Source organism: Euprymna scolopes, chromosome 25 (assembly GCF_053919585.1).
Source record: "Euprymna scolopes isolate OS-2025 chromosome 25, ASM5391958v1, whole genome shotgun sequence".
NCBI classification, from domain to species: domain Eukaryota; kingdom Metazoa; phylum Mollusca; class Cephalopoda; order Sepiida; family Sepiolidae; genus Euprymna; species Euprymna scolopes.
Genome location: NC_136506.1, coordinates 65,768,807 through 65,792,713, shown reverse-complemented (window position 1 = coordinate 65,792,713; position 23,907 = coordinate 65,768,807). Strand labels below are relative to the sequence as shown.

At 32.1% G+C, this 23,907-nt stretch overlaps 1 protein-coding gene across 2 annotated transcripts in view; it reads left to right on the top strand.

The window, feature by feature from the left end:
- The window catches only part of LOC145247408 (uncharacterized), a 94,466-nt gene extending 75,338 nt beyond the window's left edge, over window positions 1–19,128 (top strand). Inside the window, exons 15-16 of one of the 2 annotated variants that reach the window (XM_080109113.1) lie at window positions 2,863–3,061; window positions 18,591–19,128. In XM_080109113.1, coding sequence (XP_079965239.1) covers window positions 2,863–3,061; window positions 18,591–18,991 — 600 coding nt within the window. In that variant the 3' untranslated portion in view covers window positions 18,992–19,128. Of the gene's footprint in view, window positions 1–2,862; window positions 3,062–9,224; window positions 9,242–18,590 lie in introns of those variants that run through there. The other variant, XM_080109114.1, reaches the window with a different exon arrangement.
- The last annotated feature ends 4,779 nt before the right edge of the window (window positions 19,129–23,907 follow it).

The following is a 23,907-nucleotide window of genomic DNA, read 5'->3' as shown; positions in this document are numbered from 1 at the left end:
CTACGTGTAAATGAAATGTGTCTATTTACTAATGTCTCACAACTCCCCATACATAGAAGATATGGCAGTGGATTAGTTTAATGAATATCCTTGAAATCATTTTGAGAAAATGTGAACTCCATATTTCGTGCTTTCTCATTTCTATTTCAATTTGTTTTGCCATTGTCCAGGTTTGATAGACTATGGAATTATAAATACTTGGTCTTTGCATGGTCTGTAAAACGAACCCCTAAAGAATTGCCAAATGAAAGGAAAACAAACTCTTTCTACAAATAATAACTAAATATTTATTTAAGTGTAGGTATCGGTTGCTAAAAGCAATATCACAGTGGAGGAGGTAAAAAAGTAAGGTCAGATGTCAAAAGTATTTTGTTGAGCCATATACCTTCCAGTGGAAAATAGCCTTGCTCGGCATCAAATTGATCAGGACAAGAGAGAGGACGTCTTTCTATGTTAGTGGTTGGAAGCTCTCTCTGGCTGCTGTATAATTCCCATAGGGTAAGGAAGTAGTTCTTTAAAACTATGGTTGAAATTAATAATTCCCTAGATGCTGATTGGTCATCATTTGACCAAACCACTTTGCAGGGGTTGTTCACCACAAGAAATAAGAAATGTAAATGTTTATGACTACTGTGCTTTCTTGTAAAGCTAATAGTTCTTCTCAGAGTGCAAAGATTTGGCAAATAAATATGGTGTATAAGCTGTTACCCATGTAGCAAGTCAGATCTGCTTTTTTTCCTGCTACTAGTTCTAGGTACGGGCAAAAATGGATGATTAAAGCTAGGGGAACCTAGTTTTGAAAGCCGATTTATCATAGTTTTTTGGAGGTTTCCGACTACTTTTTGATTGCATTTGAACGATTAGAGACTAAAGTTAATTTCCTAAAGGAAACAAATATTTGTACACGTGAAAAAAAAAGTTATGAAAAATATTTTTACGGCGATCTAACCAGTTCAGCTAAATTTTGAAGTTAAATAAATTCATTGTAAAAATCCTTTAAAAGATAAATATTAGTTTTCTGGGTCTATTTCAAAGATAAATATTAGTAAAGTCCTAAGATATTGAATTAAATTTAAAAAAAAAACCCACCTTGTTTGTACAAAAAATAGCTTAATTAGTCCCCAAAAAGCGAGTAATTCTGGTGTTCACCCAAACTCAACAAACGAGGGTTTTGTAAACACTACGAATATGAAAGCCCAAAATTACAGCCAATCGAAACGCTGTTTCAAAATGGAGTCATGATATTAAAAGGAGGTAGTGGTATCAGTTTTCTTCTTTTTTTTTTTCTTAGACGTGCATCCATACATTCCTATCCTGAACATTTTGTATCATTTTTTAATTTAATTATTTTTTATGCTCCTGTTTTTAAATATAATTTTTTTTTAATTATTGCTCAAGATTATATAAAAATTATGTTACGCCGAAAGTTTCACATTTATGCGAGCAAGGGAATTATTAAAATCTTGCATATAAAAGCTATGCAAAATTTGTAATTTAAAAAAAAGTAGAAATATTTTTGCTATAATACTTTTTTGTGTGAAAATATTAAATAAACAATGCTTAATTCAATGGTAATATTGGTAGTTCCAGAAATTAATTTTTCTTCAAGTTATATCGAATTCATTAATACAGACTTTACAGACTTTTTTCATAATGTTCCTGTAAAAATTAAGTAATTTTTTAAAAATTGTTATAATTTACGATGCTTTATTTTTATAAAAAAAAGCAAAAATAAATTCCCTTAAATTTTTTTTATTACTGAAAACCATAACTTTAATAAAGGTATTTTTTGTTTAAACAAAGTAATACATATTCACTAAGATTTAAATAAAACTAATGGGTTCATTATATTCTGTGATCATTATTTTATAAATACTGAAAATTTCATTAAAATTGGTTAATTTCCTGATTTTTGGTGAATTTTTAAGTAAAGGGAGAGGTCAAAATGTTTATACATTTTGAGCATCGGCATTAATTTTGCTCGTACCTAACTAGTACCATGTAAACTAATACTACTTGTACCATAGTCAGTGATTAAACTGTCACCATCGGACACACCTTGGCTTCTCTGATTAAATGCGTAGTTGGAAACTCAGCAATGTTAAAAGAAAGCTGCTAAAGAGCAGATGATCTCCATGGAAACCAATGATCATTCACACTGATGGAAAGTGGATCTTGGATTTATTTTTAATAAGCTCATAACATTTGTTAACCTCTTGTCAGATTTTATTCCTTAGTTCTCACATTTCTTGAACAACTTTTCTGATAAAAGCAAAAAGAATGATTTTATATTGAATGTTAAGGTAATATGACTATTATAGACATGTTTATAGTCATTTGTTTGAGAAAATATCAGTTTTGATTTTCATAACATATGTTCTAAAATTATTCCCTCCTTTTTTATGAAACCCTGTAGACTAGCAATATGGTCAACCTTGGGATTATAATTGATTAACAGGACTACTTGATATTACTTGGAAATGAATAAAGACCTATTTGTTATCCTTCTCCCAGCCCTGATCCCCTATATTAACATTTCTATTTTTTAAAAATTTATTTCTAGAATTACAAATTTAAATATGAAAAAATAATATGAAAACTAGTTATTTCCTTTGATTTCGAGAGTTTCTTGAATAAAATAACAATATATATTAAAGTAATACTTTTACCATAACCTACTTGAGGTATACTACATCAGATCATCTAAGTTTAGTAAATATGTTTTTGATACTTTCCGAGTTTTAAATGGACAGAATAGGTAATGTTTTTTTATATATTCATAAAATATACCAATAAATTTGGCTGTAACTGTTTTGTCTTGTATTTCTAAAACTTTTCCCCCCTTTTTATCTGTTTAAACAGGAACATCAAAAGCAGAAGTGTGATGTGACAATGATCGAACAAGCACTAACAATAGCAACTTCATCAGGCACAAGTGAGGCTCGGATTCAGATTCCTTCGTCATTACAAATTGATGGCCAACACCTCACCATCGGTGATCAGCACATTCCGATAGATGGAAACCAAATGAACATTACGGTAGAACAAGTCAGCCTCACAGGTTGGTCATCATATCTGTATCTGTTACAATTCGCAATCAAATCATTGATTTAAGTTTTAATCATTGATTTTATGCCCTTTTGGGAATTTTGTATTTTATTCGATAAAATGTTTCAATTTGGAATAGAATTTAAAAAAATACATGTATTACATACTATTCATCTCAGGATGGGCATTCTGTTAGTCTAATATATTAAGTTATTTCATGAATAAAATTATGTGGCTTGATTAAAAAAATTTGGACTTGAATAGCAGTAAAGTTAACAAATCAAACTTTGCTTCTGACTAGCCAATTTTCATTTGTTATTGTTGTACCATGTTACTGCCAGTAAAGATTAACCATTTATTTATGCCTTTTTTGGACATCTCTTGATTTAATTTATCATCTCCTGTCAATTTTTAATGAGAGAACAAAAAAACATCTACCCACACACACACAATTCGAATGCCTACTAGACACTGTCCTCGAGTGGCTTAGGTCTCTCTATACAAGAGTTTGTCAGGTCAACCTGGTATGAGGATACTTTTCCCTACAAGTAAACCCTGACTAAATATTTAAAATCACATTTCATATTTACGGCCCAAATAAGATCTCCTTAGTATACATAAACCACAAGGAATGGTGCATCTTCTCCAAGTGATGTTACCTCAAGTAACACTAGAGGCTGGATACTCCACCAGACCAGAGGAATTCTTGTCCTGGAATCCAGTAAAACCAGGAGACCCCAAGAAAGATATACTATAACATATTTAAATGGTCAATTGATGAGAGGAAAATTATGTTCTCAACTTTTTACTAACTCGTGTTTGAGAGGTAAAGGGAGCTTTATATATATATATGTATCTCATATAGAGATCAAGTGTTAGCCCCAGGTAGGGGCCTCTTGATTTCTGAGAACTTTGACCGACGTAAAATTCAACATAAAAGAGCAATTATATAATCCCAGGATGAGTATTTGCTACTCTCATATATAAAATTATAGATAGATAATTTGCAGAGATGTTACGGATATAAGCCTATTGAAAGCAAAATAAGACATGTGAAAGTGAATAGAGTTTCTTTAGTTTTTGTTTTCTTATTGTTAATATGATTTTTTGTTTTATAAATTATTAGCTCTCGATGTGGCTTAATGTAGGGTCTATATGACATATTTTGGGAAAAATTCTCCTTTTCAGATGTGTGTTTTAAATTATTTTGCTTTCAATCTGCTTATATTCATTACTCCTCTATATTGAAATTGGTGTGAGTGTGTGTGTGTATGTGTGTGCAGCAAACTTTAAATTAAAATAAATCGTATTAAAATATTTTTATCATACAAATATGTGGTTTATTCCAAAGATTAATTTTTAGCATTGATAATTTGAATACAATTTCAGGCATCCGTATGGCTTGTGCAATATGGCAGAGGTCCAATTTTCACAAACTCTACACATTAAATTAGGCTACATTTTGTCAATACCATATCGAATGTTGTCTTCCAAATAATTTATTGTGTCTGGTTTATCAGCTTAGACATGGGACGTAACATACTCTCAAAAAAAATAATCTAATGGGGTTAACTCACATAAATGAGGTGCCCAGTTAGTTGAGAGATCCATTTTGTGAAATTATTCATTCATCAAATGTTTCTCTTATGCGCTATATAGCGTGCCCTGCTGAAACTATATCAAAATAACCGATAGTTGCCAGATCTGCAATTAAAGAAAATGGAGTTGTTAATTTAAAGTTTGCCATCTCTAAAAAAACATATATATATATATATATATAAAATTAAATTTTAGTCATTCAATGAACTAGTTCGGCAGTTTGCTAATTGGAAACTTAAACATTTAAAAAAAAAAATCAATTAAGAAGAATAATTTGTATTCTTTTAGTAAGAGTTATTCCCCTTAGCTGTTTTTTTTTTTTTGTGCCTAGATACTAAGTCTTACAAAAGAATAAAACAGAAATATTTACAAAAACAAAATTTAGTGTAATGGATCCCGAGCAACGCCAGCTTGGTACAGCTAATTAATAATAAGAATTAATTCACCAAACAGAATAGTTTTGCACCATTTTTATTTTAAAGATAAAAATATACTACTAAATGTATAGATATAATGCTATATATCTATAATATAAAGCTGTGTGTCTGGTCACGAATAGGCTCCTATATGGTTGACTATTTTAAAAAACTGATTACATATAATGATAGAAGATGTATCAAGACACAGGAATGGGTATGTTTGATCTGGCAGAACAGTGGTTCATTAAAATTGTGGGGTCTGCGTTCGCGCCTGGTCAACAAAGTATGAAAATAAAAAATTAAAAAATTAAAAAAAAAACGTTTACAAGTGTTTTTGATATAGATGTACATAATTATACTTTGATAAGTATGTTTTAACTTAAATAGGGATGGTATATTAAAATTGTGGGGTCTGCGTTCGCGCCTGCCCTCCATAGAATGGAAATAGGCACAAACTTTAATAAAGACTTTTCATATCTATCTGAGTAAGTATACTTTGATAATTATGTTTCAATTTGAAGAAATATGGTATAATAAAATTATGGGGTGTTCATTCGCGCCTGACCTCTATAGAATGTAAATATGTCACAAAGTTTAACAAGGTTTTTTAATATAGATTCACAGAATATTGTGATAAGTGTTTCAGTGTGAAGATGTATGGTATAATAAATTATGGGGTTTATCTATTTTATTTTTACTTTCATCATATTTTGCTTTGGTTTTGATACCCCCAAATTTGAAGCTATCTCTTTACAACCCTTCCTTTTCATAACCTATCATACTTTCATAAATCAGAGTCCATTTTCAGTAGGCTGTTTTTGAACCCAGTCAACGACGGGTACTTTTGCTAGTAATATATATATATATATATATATATATATATATATGAATGTGTATGTATATGTGTGTATATATATATAGTAGAGATGTGTGTACCCGTGGCTGCAACCGCTAGCTGACCCTCTCCTAACAATTAACAACAAAATAAAAACTAAAAATAAATAAACCGAATCATACCCCCCCCTCCCCGCCTCCAAACATAAGTGAACACCCAACAGCCCAAGACATACTTACCAAAAAATCACCTCACCAATGAGACGCTTAAAACTTTAACACTAAGACTCGAACTTTAAAGTAACCCCCCCTCCTCCCACCCCCCACATATTCCCCTTCCCCTCATGTATCCCTATGCCCTCAGCCACACCAGAAATGAACTTCCCAGACCCTCCCCCACAAGTTCCTTAAACCCCAAAACTAAAATATTATCGACGTACCAAACGCCCCCCCCCACCTTCCCTCCTTGTTCCCTTCTTCTTCCGCTCTCCTCGCAACCCCTCTCCTGACCTTATTCACTCTTCCACTCTTTCATCCCAAAATAGAATATTTCTGTAAAAGTCTGAGGACGGTACAGACGGCCAAAAAAAATGGCCATGTAGCCAAAACAATAATGTAACTTAACAGAAAGATACGGTAATAAAAAATAAAACGTGTATATATATATATATATATATATATATATATATATGTATGTATAAAAGCGAAAATGTATGTATGTTTGTGTGTCTGCTAAAACCTTTTGACCGACGGAACAAAAATTCACAAACTTGGTCTCATATGAAAGCCCCACCCTCCGGACGACAAATATCGAAAAATTGGCCCAAAAGGACCATCAGAAGTGCGTCAACTGATCGATTTTCTGCAGGGGGGGGGGGCAAAAAAGTGACATTTTATGTTAAACATTACATATTTTTAAATCGATTTATAACTGCACCAAAAAATACGGGCGCCAATCTTCTACATAAAGTATACACGGGGCCGTTTATTTTGGGTCAACTTGTATTTAAAACACGCTGAGTCATGTCACGTGATCTTGACGTCAGCAAGCTGTAATGGCAGTTTGAATTTAAAAACATTGTTGTTATCGTTAAAAAAAAATTTAACCCTCACACAAGCTAAACTATGAACTTCTACGCTATGACAACGTTACCAAAGTTATTAACACGTTAAAAATAGTTAGATACGATAGTTAAACAAAAAATAACAAGCCAAAAATGTGAAGTAAAAAAAAAAAATATGCTTACAAAAAATATTAACGATCGAAGTTTTTACAAAAAAACAAACCCAGACGCCATTTTCTTTTTTAGTAACACTCTTTAGAGTAAGGAAGACGAAGTGTGAGAGAGAGAGAGAGACGCAAACAGAGAGAGAGAGAGAGAGAGACGCAAACAGAGGGGGAGAGAGAGAGAGAGAAAAACGTTAACTTTTTCACCCCGAAATCGACAATTTTTGACGGGGGGGGGGGGTCAACAACGCATGCGTCAGATGACGTCATGACGTCGTGATCTGATTTACTTTAAATAGTTGAAAAACCGAACAAATTTCATATACGTCGCTTTAGCTCAGGTAGTTAAGGCCTTGGTTCATTATCTAAACGTTTTGGGTTCGAATCGTGGTGTGAGATGTTTTTTTTTTTTTTTTCGATTTTGTTAAAATTTAAATATTGAACCCTGTATTATTTAAGCCATTTTTCACGTAACGGTCGTTTTCCTGTTTTTTTTTTACTTCGCTTATTCTTAGCGACACCCCAAAACACCCGGGTACCCACCGATTTTTAAAAATTTTAATATCGAAACAGGCTTATTTAAGCCATTTTTCACGTGTTCATTTTTCTGTTTTCATCGTTCGTTTGCCTTACGTTAGTTTTTTGTGTTTTTTTCTCGATATTTTGATTCCCCCCCCCCCCCCCCCGCTTAATTGTTTTCTTTTCTTACTTCACTTATAACAATGCTTACATCGTCATCGTCGTCGTCGTAACGCTCGACGACTTTCAAAGATCTTTCACTTATTCGCTTATAACAATGCTTCATTCTGGCTGGCTGATTTTATTTTCAAACTTCGCCTCAGGGCTTCGGCTTCGATCCTACCCCCCCTCCCGGTTTCTTTTTTATTTAACACCACACACACCTACAAACACCCGGGCAACTCCGGGTACCCCTTGCTAGTATATATATAAAAGTGAAAATGTATGTATGTGTGTATGTTTGTGTGTCTGCTAAAAACGTTCGACAGACTGAACAAAAATTAACAAACTTGGTATCATATTGAAGCTCCATCCTTCGCCCGACAAATATTGAAAAATTGGCCAAAAACGTTTATTTTTTCACTCTGAAATCAACACTTTTCTACGGGGGGGGGGATTGGTCAGCAAAAACCGTCCTCTCATGACAAAATCGGTTCTACACATGTGTCAGACGACGTCATAACCTGATTTAGTTTAAATATTTGAAGAACTGACACAATTTCATGTGCGTTGTGTTAGCTCAGTTGGTTAGAGCGTTGGGTCATTATCTGAAGGTTTTGGGTTCGAATCGTGGTGTGAGATGTCTCTTTTCTTTTTTTTTCTTTTCAAATTTTTAAATTTTAATATTGAAGCAGGGTTATTTAAGCCATTTTTCACGTAACGTTCGTTTTTCTGTTTTTTTTTTTTTTTTTTTATGTCGCTTATTCTTAGGTTTTCATTAACACCCTCCACCCCCGACCGAGACAACACACACCCAAACTCATACATAGAATCTTTACTTCAGTTTTGAACTAATCCATTACATGGTTTTGATTCTAGAAAAATGTGTACAATTTGAAGATTAATTCAAGAAATTTTGTTTGGCGTCTAATGACCATGTAAATTTTAAATATTCTTAATGTTAAAATGGAAGGCCATGTCCAAATTTTGATTCTTCAAAAACCTTTGAAATACTCGAAGTAAGAGAAATTGTTTTGAATATTAATTGAAAAAGCTATTGTTAAAGTGCCATTGAAATCAGAGGTATCTGAATTTCTATAAGTGTTTTCATCCCCTCCTCACCTTCTCTATTATATAAAACTAAATTAAATATAGTTTACATTATCTACACTTATGTCTAGCAGCACTAATAACAAATATCTACGTTTTCTTTTTAATGTTAAAAAACATTCCAAAATTCTAACATAACTATCTCTGGCCAGGTCTTTATTTATTCCTCTTTCCTACAGGTACATTTTTATCTCTTTATTAATTCAAAATTTAAACAAAACTTAAGTTGAAATGTGGCATAAATTTTAAATTGGATTGTGTTTTGAAGTTAATTCCTAATTTAATTTGATGCTTGTTTATTTATTTAGTCGAAACATAATCTGCCGTTGTAAGTATGAAAACAAAATGTTATTTATGTTATCTTACTATTTATTGTGTAATCTTTAATATAAATTTCACTGGTCTGTTTAAATGTATGTATGTCTTGCAAAAACTTTCGACAGAGGCGACGGATTTTCATTAGGTTGGTATCATTTTGAAGTTCGACCCTTCGGACGACAAATATAAAAAAATTGGCCAAAAACAGTAGTTCCTTCACCCTCAAGTGGGCACTTTTCTACAGACAGGAGTCGCTTTTTCCCCAATATTTTCGAAAGTCATCGCCTCTTTTCGATTGTCTCGCTTTAATTTAAGTTTACATCATGTCCGGTTCGGCGATGGGCGCAACAGCTAACATGCCACTTCCCCTCCCCTCACTTTCTTTTCCTCCTCGGTACAGGCCTACTACCACATTTTTTTTTTTTGCACTTGCAATTTTCCTTTTCTTTTTTTTTTTTTTTGCGCTTGCAATTTTCTTTGCTCAACCAACACCCTTACACACACCTCCACTTTCTTTTCCGCCTTCACATCACGGGTTCGAGCCTGCCTGCCTGCTACAACTTTTTTTTTTGCTCAACACACACCTACAAGCACCCGGGCTAGTCTTTAATAAAGAAAATCTAAAAAATTTAGATTGGTTATAGTCAGCTAACATACTTCCTAACTTCCAGCATGGCTGCTACCGGAAGTGGTGACAATCGGTTCTTTTACTTTTATTGCTCTTCAGTATTTCTATTGTAAAGCGATTTATTGAAATAAAATAGAAGAAAGGACATTATTGAAAAACATACAATAAAAGTTAACAAAAATTATACGGACACAAATAACACAATTAGTTTTTATTTGCATTTTTAATAACAAAATTAAAAAAAATAAGTTTTTATTTTATTTGAAATTCTATTAAGAAATATGTTTTTTGAAATTATAAAAATACGTTGTTTTTTTTTTAATTTTAAAAATAAAAGATTCTTATTTGAATTTATATAATAAATGTATGTTTTTGAAATAAAATTATTAAAATCAAAATAACAAAATTTCAAACCTCATAAAAAAAATGTATCCAATACATAATATTCTCCAAATAGTTTAAAAAGATTTTAAAGAATTTTCAATAATTCTTTAAAAAAAAAAAAACTAATTTCAATAATTCTTTTAAAAATTATAACTAATTTCAATAATTCTTGATTAAAATAAGACTGAAAAAAAACATTTCGATGATTATTAAATAAAAAAAGAACGATCGAAAAAACACAAAAAAATAGTACATGCACAGGGGAGATATAGGTGTGAGAGAAAAAAAATGAAAGAACTGATTTGCTTCTGGTAACGGCCATGCTCGAAATAAGGAAGTACATTAGCTGACTATAACCAGAAAATCTGAAAAATTTAGCTTCTGTAAGGTGTGGGGATTTGTGTACATTAGCCTTTTTTGTTTTACACATAATTTCTGATTTGTTTTAACAAATTTTATAAAACCTACAAAATCTTATAGTACTTATTCAGAATAGACCCCTAAAAATTTAATGGAGACTCCTGGCTTTAATGACAAATTTTGGACTTGTCTGAGATATGCAGATGATAAATTGACAATGATGAATTGGTTGATATCAATAAACAAAAGCAGTCCTGTCCCTCCAAAGTACTCGAACCCGTACCATTGATCCTTACCTGAAGTTCAGATGCCAAAAATAAATAAAAAATAAACAGACTAAAAGAGTAAAAAATTAAGAAGCAATTTATCAGCTTCCCTTTCTATTTGCTCCCTTCTTCCCCCCCCCCTCAAAAAAAAATACAAAACAACTAAAGACATTTTCATCACCTGAGCAGTCAAGAAAAATATGTTAATTGTCCCCCCCCCAAAAAAAAAAAGGTTTTGTTTTTGAGCTTCAGGTTGAACATCAAGATTTGTAAATATTTGAAGATTTATTCTGCATAAGCACAAAGTTTATTTTAAAATTAAATTTAAAGCGATTTTTAAAATATCATTTTTTTATAGTCAGATTTACAAAAATTGCAATTATATTGATAAAAATATGTGTATGTCATTAAAGTAAAATTTTTTGTTTGCATATTTTGAAATTAGCAAGCCGCCTAGCATTGCCCAGTTTTAAATATGATACTTTGATTAATGCAGATTTCATATTTATTATTATACTAGCATGGGTGCCCGGCATTGCCCGGGTGTTTGGAGGTGTGTATTGAGTAAAAAAAAAAAAGTGGTAGTAGGAAGGCAGGCTCGAACCTGTACCGTAAAGGAGGAAAAGAACGGGGGAAAAAAATTACATCTTTGCTGTTACGAGGGTGAAGAAATTAATGTTTTTAGCCAATTTTTCGGCATAAATAACCTGACAAACCTGACTAGTAAACAAATCCCACATCTTCTCTGTAGAGGTCTGAAGACTTTCTACTTTCAATACCTTCTTCCACTAGACTGCTTATGTTTGGAATTCTCCCCCTGCTATCGACTAAAATTTATGCAGAAATTTAAATGTAAAGTGAACAAATCTCTTACTGTCCAACTCTCCACTTTGGATGCCCTCTTTATAAATCTGACCCTTAATCATGGTAGCATGTAGAGGAGGTCATGGCATTGAAAAATAGAATAAGACTTTGACATTCTAATTTTTTTATGAAATAGTTTTGATTGCAAAGAAAATGATAATCTTACAAATAATATGTTAATCAAACAACAGAAAACTTCAAACATTCAACAACATTTTCCATTGAAGATTTTTTTTTTTATGTTTGACGTTTTTGATAAGACTAGCCCGGGTTTTTGGAGGTGTGTATTGAACAAAAAAAAAAAAAATTTTTTTTAAAAAGTGGTAGTAGACAGGCAGGCTCTAACCCATATCGCGAAGGAGGAAAAGAATGTAAAAAAAAAAAGTGACGTCTTTTCTGTTGTGCCCACTGTCAAACCGGAAGTGGCAAAGGTTTAAATTAAGGCTAGTCAATTGAAAAAAGGGGATGAATTTCAAAAATATTGGCAAAAAAAGCGACCCCTTCCTGTAGAAAAGTGCCCAGTTGAGAGTGAAGGAATTAATGTTTTTAGCCAATTTCTTGATATTTGTCGTCCGAAGGGGCGAGCTTCAAGACAATATCCATCTCGTGAAAATCTGTTGCTTCTATCAAAAATTTTAGGCAGACATACATACATACATTTAAACAGACAGGTGAGATTTATATTATAGACTAGCTTGAGTGCCCAGCATTGCCTGGGTGTTTGGACGTGTGTGTTGAGCACAAAAAAAATAGTGGTAGTAGACAGGCAGCCTCGAACCTGTACCGTGAAGGAGGAAAAGAATGTGAAAAAAAAAAAAAAAAATGTGACGTCTTTGCTGTTGCACCCATTGCCAAACCGGAAGTGACGTAGGTTTAAATTAAGACTAGACAATCGAAAAGAGGCGATGGCTTTCGAAAATATTGGTGAAAAAAGCGACCCCTCTCTGTAGAAAGGTGCCCAGTTCAGGGTAAAGGAATTAATGTTTGTGACCAATTTTTTTATTTGTTGTCCGAAGGGTCGAGCTTTAAAATGATACCGATCTCGTGAAAATCCATTGCCTCTGTTGAAAGTTTTAGGCAGACATACAAACATGTGAGCGGAAGTGTAAAATGTTCAAATTTTGTGATGATAAAGAAATGAATGAGGTAACGCAAGCGCACAAATGAATGCCTGCCAGTCAAGCTTTCTGCTTTCTGCCATATTTATTTCCCAACGATATTGGAGAAAACCAGCTCCCCCAAATAGGGGGAACTCTGGCGGTGTCCAAATGAATAGCCATTGTCTGATATGAAGGGTTTGCCCCACATTGATCAAAGCTGATTGCCTTCAAGATGTCCCGGCCCACAAGACGAATGTGCCTTTGCTTCGATTAGTTTCGCTTTATTTATACAAGAATGACAAACCAGGGATTTTTTTAAAACTCGATCAAAATAAAGATAGAGACGACGTCCGTTTTCAAATCGGAGATATTATAATCTAGGGAGTATAAGGAAATTTCTCCAAAATAATAACCTTGTTGAGAAGCCCCGCGAAAAAAAAAAAAAAGCCTTTCTTGGACATACACGAGTGCATGCGCCCATTTTGTCTTTTATATTATAGACTAGCGGGGGTGCCCGGCATTGCCTAAGTGTTTGTCGGTGTGTGTGTAGGAAGAAAAAAAAAAGAAAGTATTAGGAGGCAGGTAGCCTTGAGGCGAAGGCAGAAATGAAAGTGAAAGAAAACGTGATATCTTATCACGACGCTAAGAGGGCAGAGGAAGTGATAATCATTGAAATCAAACAAGTAAAAAGTTAAGTGAATGAGTTCACGCAGGTGCATGGAAATCAAGCACTTAACTTTGGCTGCAAGCTAGTTAAGCTTGTTTCCCCAAGATGTTGGGAAAAACCAGCTCCCCATAAAAAGGGAGTGTCCAAATAAATAGCAATCGTCTGATATGATGAGTTTTCCCCACATTGATCAAATCTCATTGCTTTCTGGACGCCCCTGGCGGGAAAGCCAAGGAACTGACTTTGTTTCAATTAGTTTCACTTTATTTCTACTAAAAAGCTGACCAAACAGGTGAGAAGAGAGAATAGCGGGAATTTTATAAAATAAAAATCGCTCAAATAAGAAATAGACGCAACGTCTGTTCGCAAATCATAAATATTGTTATCTAGGGAGTATATAAGAAGTCCTAAGATAAGGTAACCCCCCCCTCATCCCCGAAAAAAGCCTTTGCTGGACATACAAAAAAAAAACGCACACACAAACATTTTCGCTTTTATATTATTTTGGTGGTAAAAAAAATTATAATCTTACGCGGCATAAATTAAGTGAAGAAAATTTAAGATTCAGCTACATTACCATTGCAAATTTTTTTATAAGTTTTATTTATTTTTAAATTTCTTTCTGCACTTGTAACTTCTTCTTCATCATCATCATCATCATCATTGTATTTGATTTTACCATACTGAAATTTGTTAGATGGCTGTAAGAAATTGGCTTATAAACTATCTCTGGCCAGGTATTTATTTATCCCTATTTTTGGCAGGTTCATCCTTATCACATTCTGCCATGTTTTCCTTGGATATCCCCTGTAAACTGACCCTGCTATCTCAAGTGTTATACATTTATTGACCCAAGAACTCTCATCCATTCTTTCATCATAGACACACCATCAAAGTCTTCTGTTCTGCTCACATCTACCTATATTGTCTAGATTTCATCTGCCTCTGAGGTCATCAGATCTAAACTTGTCTATAAGACTCATCGATTGTATCATTCTCATATCATTTTTCTCTCTACAACTTAAGTTTTATTTGTTTGTATTTAATATATTTATTTGTTTAAACTTTATTTTCATTTGTTTGAAATTTATTTGTTTAAATTTTATTTGTTTTGGTTTTAATTAACTTTATTGTTTTTTTTTTGTTGTTTTTATGCTTATTTAGAATGAAAGTTATTTTAAAAGACTAAATTGCAGAAAAGTCTTTATGATGTACGTACTCCTCATGGAACAAAGATGCCATATTCAACAAATCACAAATTGATCAAGTAGTTTTATTTTTATAAAGAAAATCATTTATAAACGATTTAGAGCAATTAATGTGAAATTCGTAACATTACAAGCTTAATCCTGCAAGTTTGAATTTTTGTGGAGTTATCTGCTTTTTTTCTTTTTTTTTTTTTCAAGGTGGCAACCTGAGAAAGTCCCCTTTTGCTTACTCATAAAATTGGATTTTCTAACTTAAAAATAAAACTATTTGATCAATTTACTTAATTTTTGGAATATGACATCTTCATTCCATGGCTGTACATCCAGTGTTTTTCTTTTTTAATTGTAAATAAGAACAAAAAATATTTAACATTTATAGTGGCTAAAATTTTCTCAAAAATGTATATATATTTGTCTAATAAAAAAAAGAAAAGAAATTCAGATTTTAAAAGAAAAAGTAATTACAAATATTTGTAAAAAGAAAATTTGAAGGAAATAAAATTTGATTTATTGAAGTATTTAACAAAATCGGAAAACAGTTTTTGTCCTTTAAGTTTGAAAAATAAAAATATTAATTTATTGAAAATTATTAACAAGAAACATATTTATTAGCATTCTTTATTTTATAAAAAATTATTTCATAGATATGCACATTATATAGCAATATAATACACTGTGTATATATTTTCAATATTTACTTCAATAGTGCTGAATATATGAGTAAAGCTTAGTAGTAGTATTGAAAATATATCTATTAATATCATGTATTTATAATTATATAATATATCAAGTAAATGGGACAGAGGCGTCCATTATATATATTATAGTAGGAAATTATCGGGCTGAAGACAGTTATATGGATATATTCATACTAATATATATATATTTGGTAAAACTGGTAATTAGTAAAAACCTGAAGAGAGTGCTCAATACTATTGCAGGGCAAATATGTGTTTTATTTTTTTATTACTGTTTCATCTGTTTGGATACATATGTTTTGGATGTTGGACCATGTTTACGATCCAACATCCGGAACATATGTAACCAAACAGATAAAACGGTAATAAAAAATAAAACATATATATATATGTGTGTGTGTTTTATTTTTTTATTACTGTTTTATCTGTTTGGTTACATATGTTCCGGATGTTGGATTGTAAACATGGTCTAACATCTGAAACATATGTAACCAAACAGATGAAACGGTAATAAAAAAATAAAACACATATTTGCTCTGCAATAGTATTGAGCACTCTCTTCAGGTTTTTACTAATTACCAGTTTTACCAAATATATATATATATGTATTTAACAAATTTTTTTAAAAGAGTCACAACTTATGGCCCGAAGGCCAATCGAAGATAAGGGTTAATGTATGTAAGGTGATAGTTTAAGGAAATATTTAAAGGGACAGTTCAACAAGAACCTATTTATATATATTGAATTTGAAGGATATATATATATATATATATATATACTAGCGGGGGTACCCGGCGTTGCCCGAGTGTTTGTTTCCGGGACGGGGGGGGGAGGGAGTTTTAAAAAATGTTATGGTAGGTAAGTAGGAAGGATCAAACCCGGAGTCATGAGTAAAAGTAGGAAAATAAAGTGTGAAAAAAACAAAAAAAAAACATCTGCAACGTTAACAGTTCGGCCACCAAGAAAAGTCCATTCCAGTTGTTTAGGGAAAAAAAAAAAAAAAAAAAAACGACTACAGTAGGTCGGCGCGAACGTGAAAATATAATGTGAATTGTCCAGCACGCTAACCACTACGCCACAGAGCACTGCAGCTTAGTTTAGTGATTTTAAATAACTTCACATGAAAGAACTACGAAGCCAAACCGGTGTTCTCTTCTCAACTGTTCCTTGTGAACGATCCCCAAACGGTGTAAAGTGGTGGCAGGGGGAGGAGGAATTTATTAGAGAGAAAATATTTTACCACTTCCATTGATCTTAACCGATTTTGGCCGTGACTTCTCAGCAGAAAAAGTATAGAAATCTAAGATTATTGAGGAATTTGAGAAATAATAAGCCTATAACACACCTCAGATATTGTTCTGCCGTTTGTGCATATTATATTTGCATGAAATATCTTGATTTTTTATCCTATTAATGCCAAAATCAGACGGGGGGGGGGAAATGAGTTCATTTTATTTATATATATATATATATATATATATTGAAATAAAATTTTTCAATCCAGTTTCTGAATTTTTGAGATGAGATATGAATGTTTGTATTGTTTTGATTATTCAGACAATTATTTTCACCCTGAGTATTATTGGCGCAACGTTTCGGTCAATGAAACTTCCAACCTTCATCAGGTGTAAACTCCAGGTTTTTTCAACTAAGGAACTGTATTACAAGAAATTTTTTCTTAGAGTCGCCTCCCTTGCACTGTGTTTTCTAGAAAAAATGAAAACACAGTTTCATAAAAAAATTTTTTTCACTAATATTTACAATTAGCAGAAGGATTCAGTTAAAAATTGAATCATAAAGTCTTAAAAAGTATCCTAGTGACCCCTAAAAATTGAGCTTTATTTTATAATTTACGGACACACCCTTAAACCAATAGTCCAATTTTTTGCAATAATGAGTTAACCCCTGTTTCCATTAGTTGAAAAAAGCATGGAGTTTACACCTGATGAAGATTGAAGGTTTCATTGATCGAAACGGTGTACCAATAACACCTAAGATGAGAATAATTGTCCAAACAATACAAAAAATTTTAAGTTTGTATTCAAATATAAATATTAATAACATAAAGTTCATTTAAAAAGCTCAATAGTGCAATACTAAAGCTATAAATACTTTTTAATATCATACTGCTTCACTGTGAACAGGCGCTCATTATGTAGCATATGATGTGAGGCTGTAAAAGACTTATACCCACCTCCAAAAAAACCAAAACATTTTTTCAAATTATAAATGCGTGAACTGTCTGAGAAATAGAATATCTTTAGTTTGATGTGATATTTTTTTTGTTGTTTGGTTTTTATGTGTATTCTTAGCGCTGATGAGTTTCTCATACTGGAATATAAATAAAAACACATGTACAGAGAACTATAAATAAAACTATCCATACAAGTGAAAACAATTATACGCTTGTATAGTAACTAAATTGAACATTTCTTGGACAAGCATAAAATGAGTGTAAGTGAAGTTATATGCAAATAAATGACAAAAGTCTATATTCCGAATTTCATGATGTTGACCATTTTACAATTTATTCCTTGAAGGATGTTGATATGCACAATTCTTGACAGCAACTGTTTCGTAGCACAAAACCATTCATTTAATTATTATATCAATCAATGAATCTATTCTGCTCTTAACCCCTCAAAAGAAATAGCAACTCAACTCCGTTAAACATACTTCAAGAAATAAATTGTAAGATGGTCAACATCATGAAATTTGGAATATAGACTTTTGCCATTTATTATACGCTCTGTAATTATATTGAGCCTCATAAATTAAGGATTGATATAAATAAAAGGTGAAATATAATTGAAAAGAAAACCAAGAAACAAACATATTTTTAAAGAAATATATATATATATATATATATATATATATATATATAAAATTAGTGTCTTCCAAAAGTGTGTGGCCATCTTCTCATATATATATATATAAGTACAGCTAATATATTTATATATATATATATATATATATATATATATATATTAGCTGTACTTATCTATTGTCTGGACACAGTGAAGTCATTTTTCATTTGAAATATAAGAAATATAATTTAAAATATAATTTTTATTGGAGCGAGCTAATACTGCCCCACCCTTGTCCATAAATCTCGAGACATGTGAATTTTGCAATTTTTTTTTTCATTTTTATTAAATTTCTTTCTGTCTTTTGATTTCAGAGCAACACAATGATGGAACTTTGTCGTTAGACACTGAAACGTTGACAGACAGGGAAGAAATAGCGGTGGCAGCACAGACGGAAGATCTTGAAGAGGAGGAGGAAGAAGAGGAGGAGGAAATGTTAGAAGAAGAGGAGGAAACGAATATAACGGGTACAGAACCTACTCAGACCACAGTAACCACGACAACAGTAACCACGACACCTCAAATTATTGAAATGGTCAGCACGGAATTAGCAGCTGCAAATCCGACAGATGAAGATGTTAATAAAGTTTCGATGACAGTTCCGCTTGTCGATCACGTAAAAGAAGTGACAGTTTTAGCAGAAGAGAACATTCCGATTGCAGAAAGTTCAGAGACGACCATTTCCGATGCAGGTGCCAACTTGGTAATTAGTTGATAGAGATATTACTGATATTCTGCTGATCCTTGATATCAATTCCGTCTAGGACAATCTTCCGTCTTCGTCTTGTGTGTTCGCTTTCTGGCGGCACTTATTGATTTAGTAACACAAGAGTCAGAGTAAAAATAAGAAAATCTAAAGTTCTCTTTCTGCGTCTTTTCTCTTTTTTTTCCTCATTTTTCCCAAAATAAAATGGAAAAAAAAATGAAGAGGCTAATTGTTCTCAAACATTCTTCTGCAGATGTCAGCACCAATCTGACTGTAAAGAAAACGGTACATTTTGGATGTGAATCGCAACAAATATTGCACAGCTTTTAAGATTAAAGATAATTGTTGAGAAACTGATATCAATATATTTTGATGCTTACAGTGTTAATTTTGCCGCACTCCCTGTCACACTCCCTGCCGCTACCTTTTTATTATACCGTTTTTCTTTGGAATAATATCACTTCCACCTCAAATTTTCAGATTATAAAAATATGTGTTTAAAAACTTTTTTTAGTAGAAGCATCCAATTTGCTATGTAAATGTGATATAGAACGGGCTCTCGTAAGTTGATTTGAGAAAAGTTTATTCTGCTTAGAATAACTGATACAAGTAAAGCGAGATTTATAGTTTTGTATTTAATTCAAGAGTTCTTTGTGTGTATGTGTGTTTGTATGTCCGACTAAAAGTTAAAAAAAAATATACAAAACAAATATCCACAAAGTTGATATATTCTTGATTAGCCTTACACTAAAATATTAAGATCATTCTCTAGGGGTCAACTGAGCCGTTTCGTCATGGGGGGGCAGTGTTATTATGTACTAATTTGGAAAGAAATACTGACTCATGCAAGAAATCTATTATATAAAGGAAAGTTGCATTTATGTGTGTGTCCAACTAGAGGAATAGGCTGGGTGGACAAAAAAAAGGGCACTGGGAAGAGAGAGAAATAGTTTTAATAGAAATAGATTACTTTTGCCTCGGGCCTCACTAGGTAGCCCTGCTAATCATAAGATAAGAAAGGTTACTCTCTATTGTTTATTACAATAGGAAAAGAATAACATAAATGGCCAACCCGCACACTTCCACACTGGAAATTGATATTTTCCAAGGATTCCTTCGCTACCCAATTTAGATTCACTATATTCAGTTAGCAGCAATCCCCATAATTATTATTAGAAAAACATTTCAAAAGCATTAACATAACAAACTGATATTTCCTACTTGAAATTCTGAAAGGGCATTTGTGAACGGGAGCTTTTCTGCAGAAATACAGGTTGAAAAATCAGGTTTTATTGTAAACTTACATAGGGAACTGAACTCCCTTCTACAAATTAAGCTTTTTCTTTTTTATAATCTGCTTAATCGATAGTATGTCTGGCAAATATTCAAAGTCTGATCGAATGGTGAGGCCTCAATTTGAGACAGTCAACCCTTAGTTATTATTCCCAGATCCATTCTGACCTGACATGTCAGTGTTTCATCTATGACTTTAACAGAATCTGATGTTTACAAGATATATACATCTACAAAACAAATTAATCTGCAAAGCATTTTCTTTCTTTACTATATCGCTTATTAAGGCTTGGAGGCCACTCAAGGATAAGAGTTAATGAGTATCGGGTGCGACAATACCGTGATGATTGATGATGGTGAAAATTGGGTATAAATTGATTATTTAAGATGGCTCAACAACAATAACTTGTTTATGTTGGACTTCAAAACAACCATTTTATATTTAGCTGGGAAGCAGCTCTGTGATATCATGTTCAACAGATGAGCAGTTATGATAAAAAAAAGTTATGCTCATGGAATTTTCATTTAATTTTAAGCACAGATCGATAGTAAAGGAAATTTCTGATAATTGTTGCAGCTAAATGAGTGTTTGCTGTGAATGTTTTGTAGACTCTATACACATTTGCAACGTGAATTAATAATTGAAGATATGAAGAATTCAAAACATAAAACTTATTTTTACAAGAAAGTTACCCTCATTAAGGCCTGGAGACTACTCGAGGATAATGAGTATCAGGAAGTTGGTGAGACAACACTGCAGTGATGGGAATAGTGGAAATTGGGTAGAATTTGATTATTTAAGAGGATGACTCAACAAGAACTTGTTTACATTGGACTTGAAACGGATCATGTTGTAGTCAGCTGGAAAGCAGCCCTTTGGGATAAAGTTCCCTAGACAGGCAGTTCTAGAAAAAAAATCTTTATTCATGGAATTTGAATTTAGTTTTAGGCACAAATAGAGAGTAGGGAAAATTGTTGGCTTTAGTTGTAGTTAAATGAGTGTTGTCAATGTTTTTTAGGAGGGAGGGCATAGATTGAAGCTCAGTCAAGCACTTACCATGAAAATAACAATAAGGTAGAAATAGGCTTGTAACATTTCTTGTTTAAGAAAGTGTAAGGAGAAGAAAAGGACATTGCCTATTAGATTTTGAAGCTGGTTTTGAGCCCTGTCAAGGCAGGATAGGTGCTCCAAGCAGCTCCTTCCCATATGTGGCAACAGTACTCCCTCTTAGGACATGTTTAGGTAGAGGATTGCATCCGGCATGAGATACCTTCTGGAGCGGTAGAATGATCCAACCATTTTTCTAGTGACCTTGGCAACAGATATGATATAAGTTTTCCACTTTTTTACCAAAATGACTTTGCATCAAATAATCGGACAAGTGTTGATATGCCATAAAACAAAATAACAAAATCACCCATCCCAACCGTCGGTAAAGTAACAGTTCACCTTGAATAAATTATTTTGTTTAACGCCTGTTATTTGTAAGATAGATTTCTTATTAAATAAAGAGATTAACTTATGTTTTTACTTATATTATTACGTATATGACTTAGCGACTTTGTGGGTAGATGACAATCTGGAAACTGAATAGCAAAAGAAAAATGCAGAAAAGGTAAACCTGAATAAATAAGTGATGCGGCTTCAAGCAAGAAAATTCACATGACATACAAACATTTCGATTAATAATTAAGTTGTTAATAATAATAATTTTGATTATTCAGATTACAATTCTCATCTTGGATGTTATATATTCATAATGATTTGGCTGATGTAACCTCTGACCTTCTTCAGGTGCTATCCTTGTGAACCATCTATTTTTGTTTGTTTTATTTTGCTTTTCTTACTAAAGTAATAAGTGACAAAAGCCGCCCGATGATAAAGGTTAATAAGATGGATGGATTGTCAGTTGAATGATGAAGAGTATTATGAGAGTGAACAATATTTGATGACTTATGAGGACAGTTTATGACAAGTGTTTATTAATATTGAATTTGAAGTTGTAGTCTGCAGGGAATCAATTTTGTAAGTTTTTTCATGAATGGGAGGTTCTTAGAAAGAAACTGTTCATGAAAATTCCATTTGGCATATGGAGAAAAAAGGAAAATAAATTTGTGGTTTTTGTTCAAAATTCCCCCTGTATTAAAAAACAAAAATTAAGAAAAATCTGTATTAGGTATATACTCATGAAGAAATGAAAAAAAGTAGCTTTGGTTTCAAATAAGAAAATCATTTTGAAGTAATTAATGGGAATTTGTAGGCATTAAAAGATAAATCCCCCAAATTTGAATTAATGAGTTGTCTCCCTTAGTTTTTTGTTTTTTTTATAGATTGCTTTCAAAATGGTGGACAAGACATCCACTTTTTTGTTCCTCCTAAAATTTGATTTTCATATTAAAAATAAAACTACTTGATCAATTTACATGATTTTTGGAATGTGATCATTTTCGTTTTGTCACAGTTACGTATATCAGACGGATTTTTTATTTTTGCATTTCAATATAGAGGGAATTCTGGACAAGAACCTTTTTGCAGTTGTGATAGAAGGATGAGTTGTGAATACCTTTAACTCGGAGATGTTCATACCCCAAGTTTGAATAGATGCACCCAGATAAATGCAGAGTTTACATTGTTTGAATATAACAACCAAGTTGAGCATTGGTAGTCCAAATAATACAATAAAAAAAAAAAAATTTTTTTTAATCAGTAACGTAAGAAAGTTGTCTAAAGAAAAATCAAAAGATAACACAAACTTCTGTAAGAAAGTTACGCTACTTAAAACGGATATTTAAAATCGAGTGAAAAGAGATAGTCATTAAAACTAAATAATTGATATAAGTTTGTACAAATACATTCACGCAATTTATAATGATTCTGATCAGATGTACAAAGAAACGTACGCACACAACAGAAATGCTAGTCATAAAAAAGAATAACAATTAACACAGCTTCAGTTCCAAAACTTGTAGTTCCATCCAATTCTATAAATATCAAGATTGCAATGGGAGTCAAATAAAAAGCTTTTTTCTTTTAAAGCAAAAATTATTCATGATTGTTGCAAGTTTAGCTTCTTTTTTTTAATTGACTTTGTTGTATTTAAAATTTTGTGGCTGTGTAATGTCGATCCATCAAAATGAAACCAGCAGAATTTTTAGACATTTGATTACATTGCGACATCGTCTGAAGATCTGTGGAAAAGTTTCGGCTCAACTAAAAGATGAAGATGCAATCATTGAACACTTAATTCCCAAATTCATTTTCAATTTTCTCCATATTTAACTGGCAACATTTCACAGCTAAATTGAAAAGTTTAGCTCAGATTCATTATTTTAAAAAATAAATCTTCCTTTTTTTCATGTAATAAAAATCACAAACCTAAATTGTTTTTGTTATTCAATTTTTGTTTTATCAATATTTTAATTTATTGATATTTTGTTTTATTGTTTTCTAATCTTATATAGCCAGTTGGTAAATGTATGTTATTCCACTTTTTTGTTTGCTTGTATTAATTAACAAGATATACATTCATTATCTACAGTAGGGGTAAGCAACCTTTTGCTAACTAATAACTTAAGTTTTCGAATTATTCAGAGTGCCAACAACACATATTCTTATAAAAGTAAAGATCAAT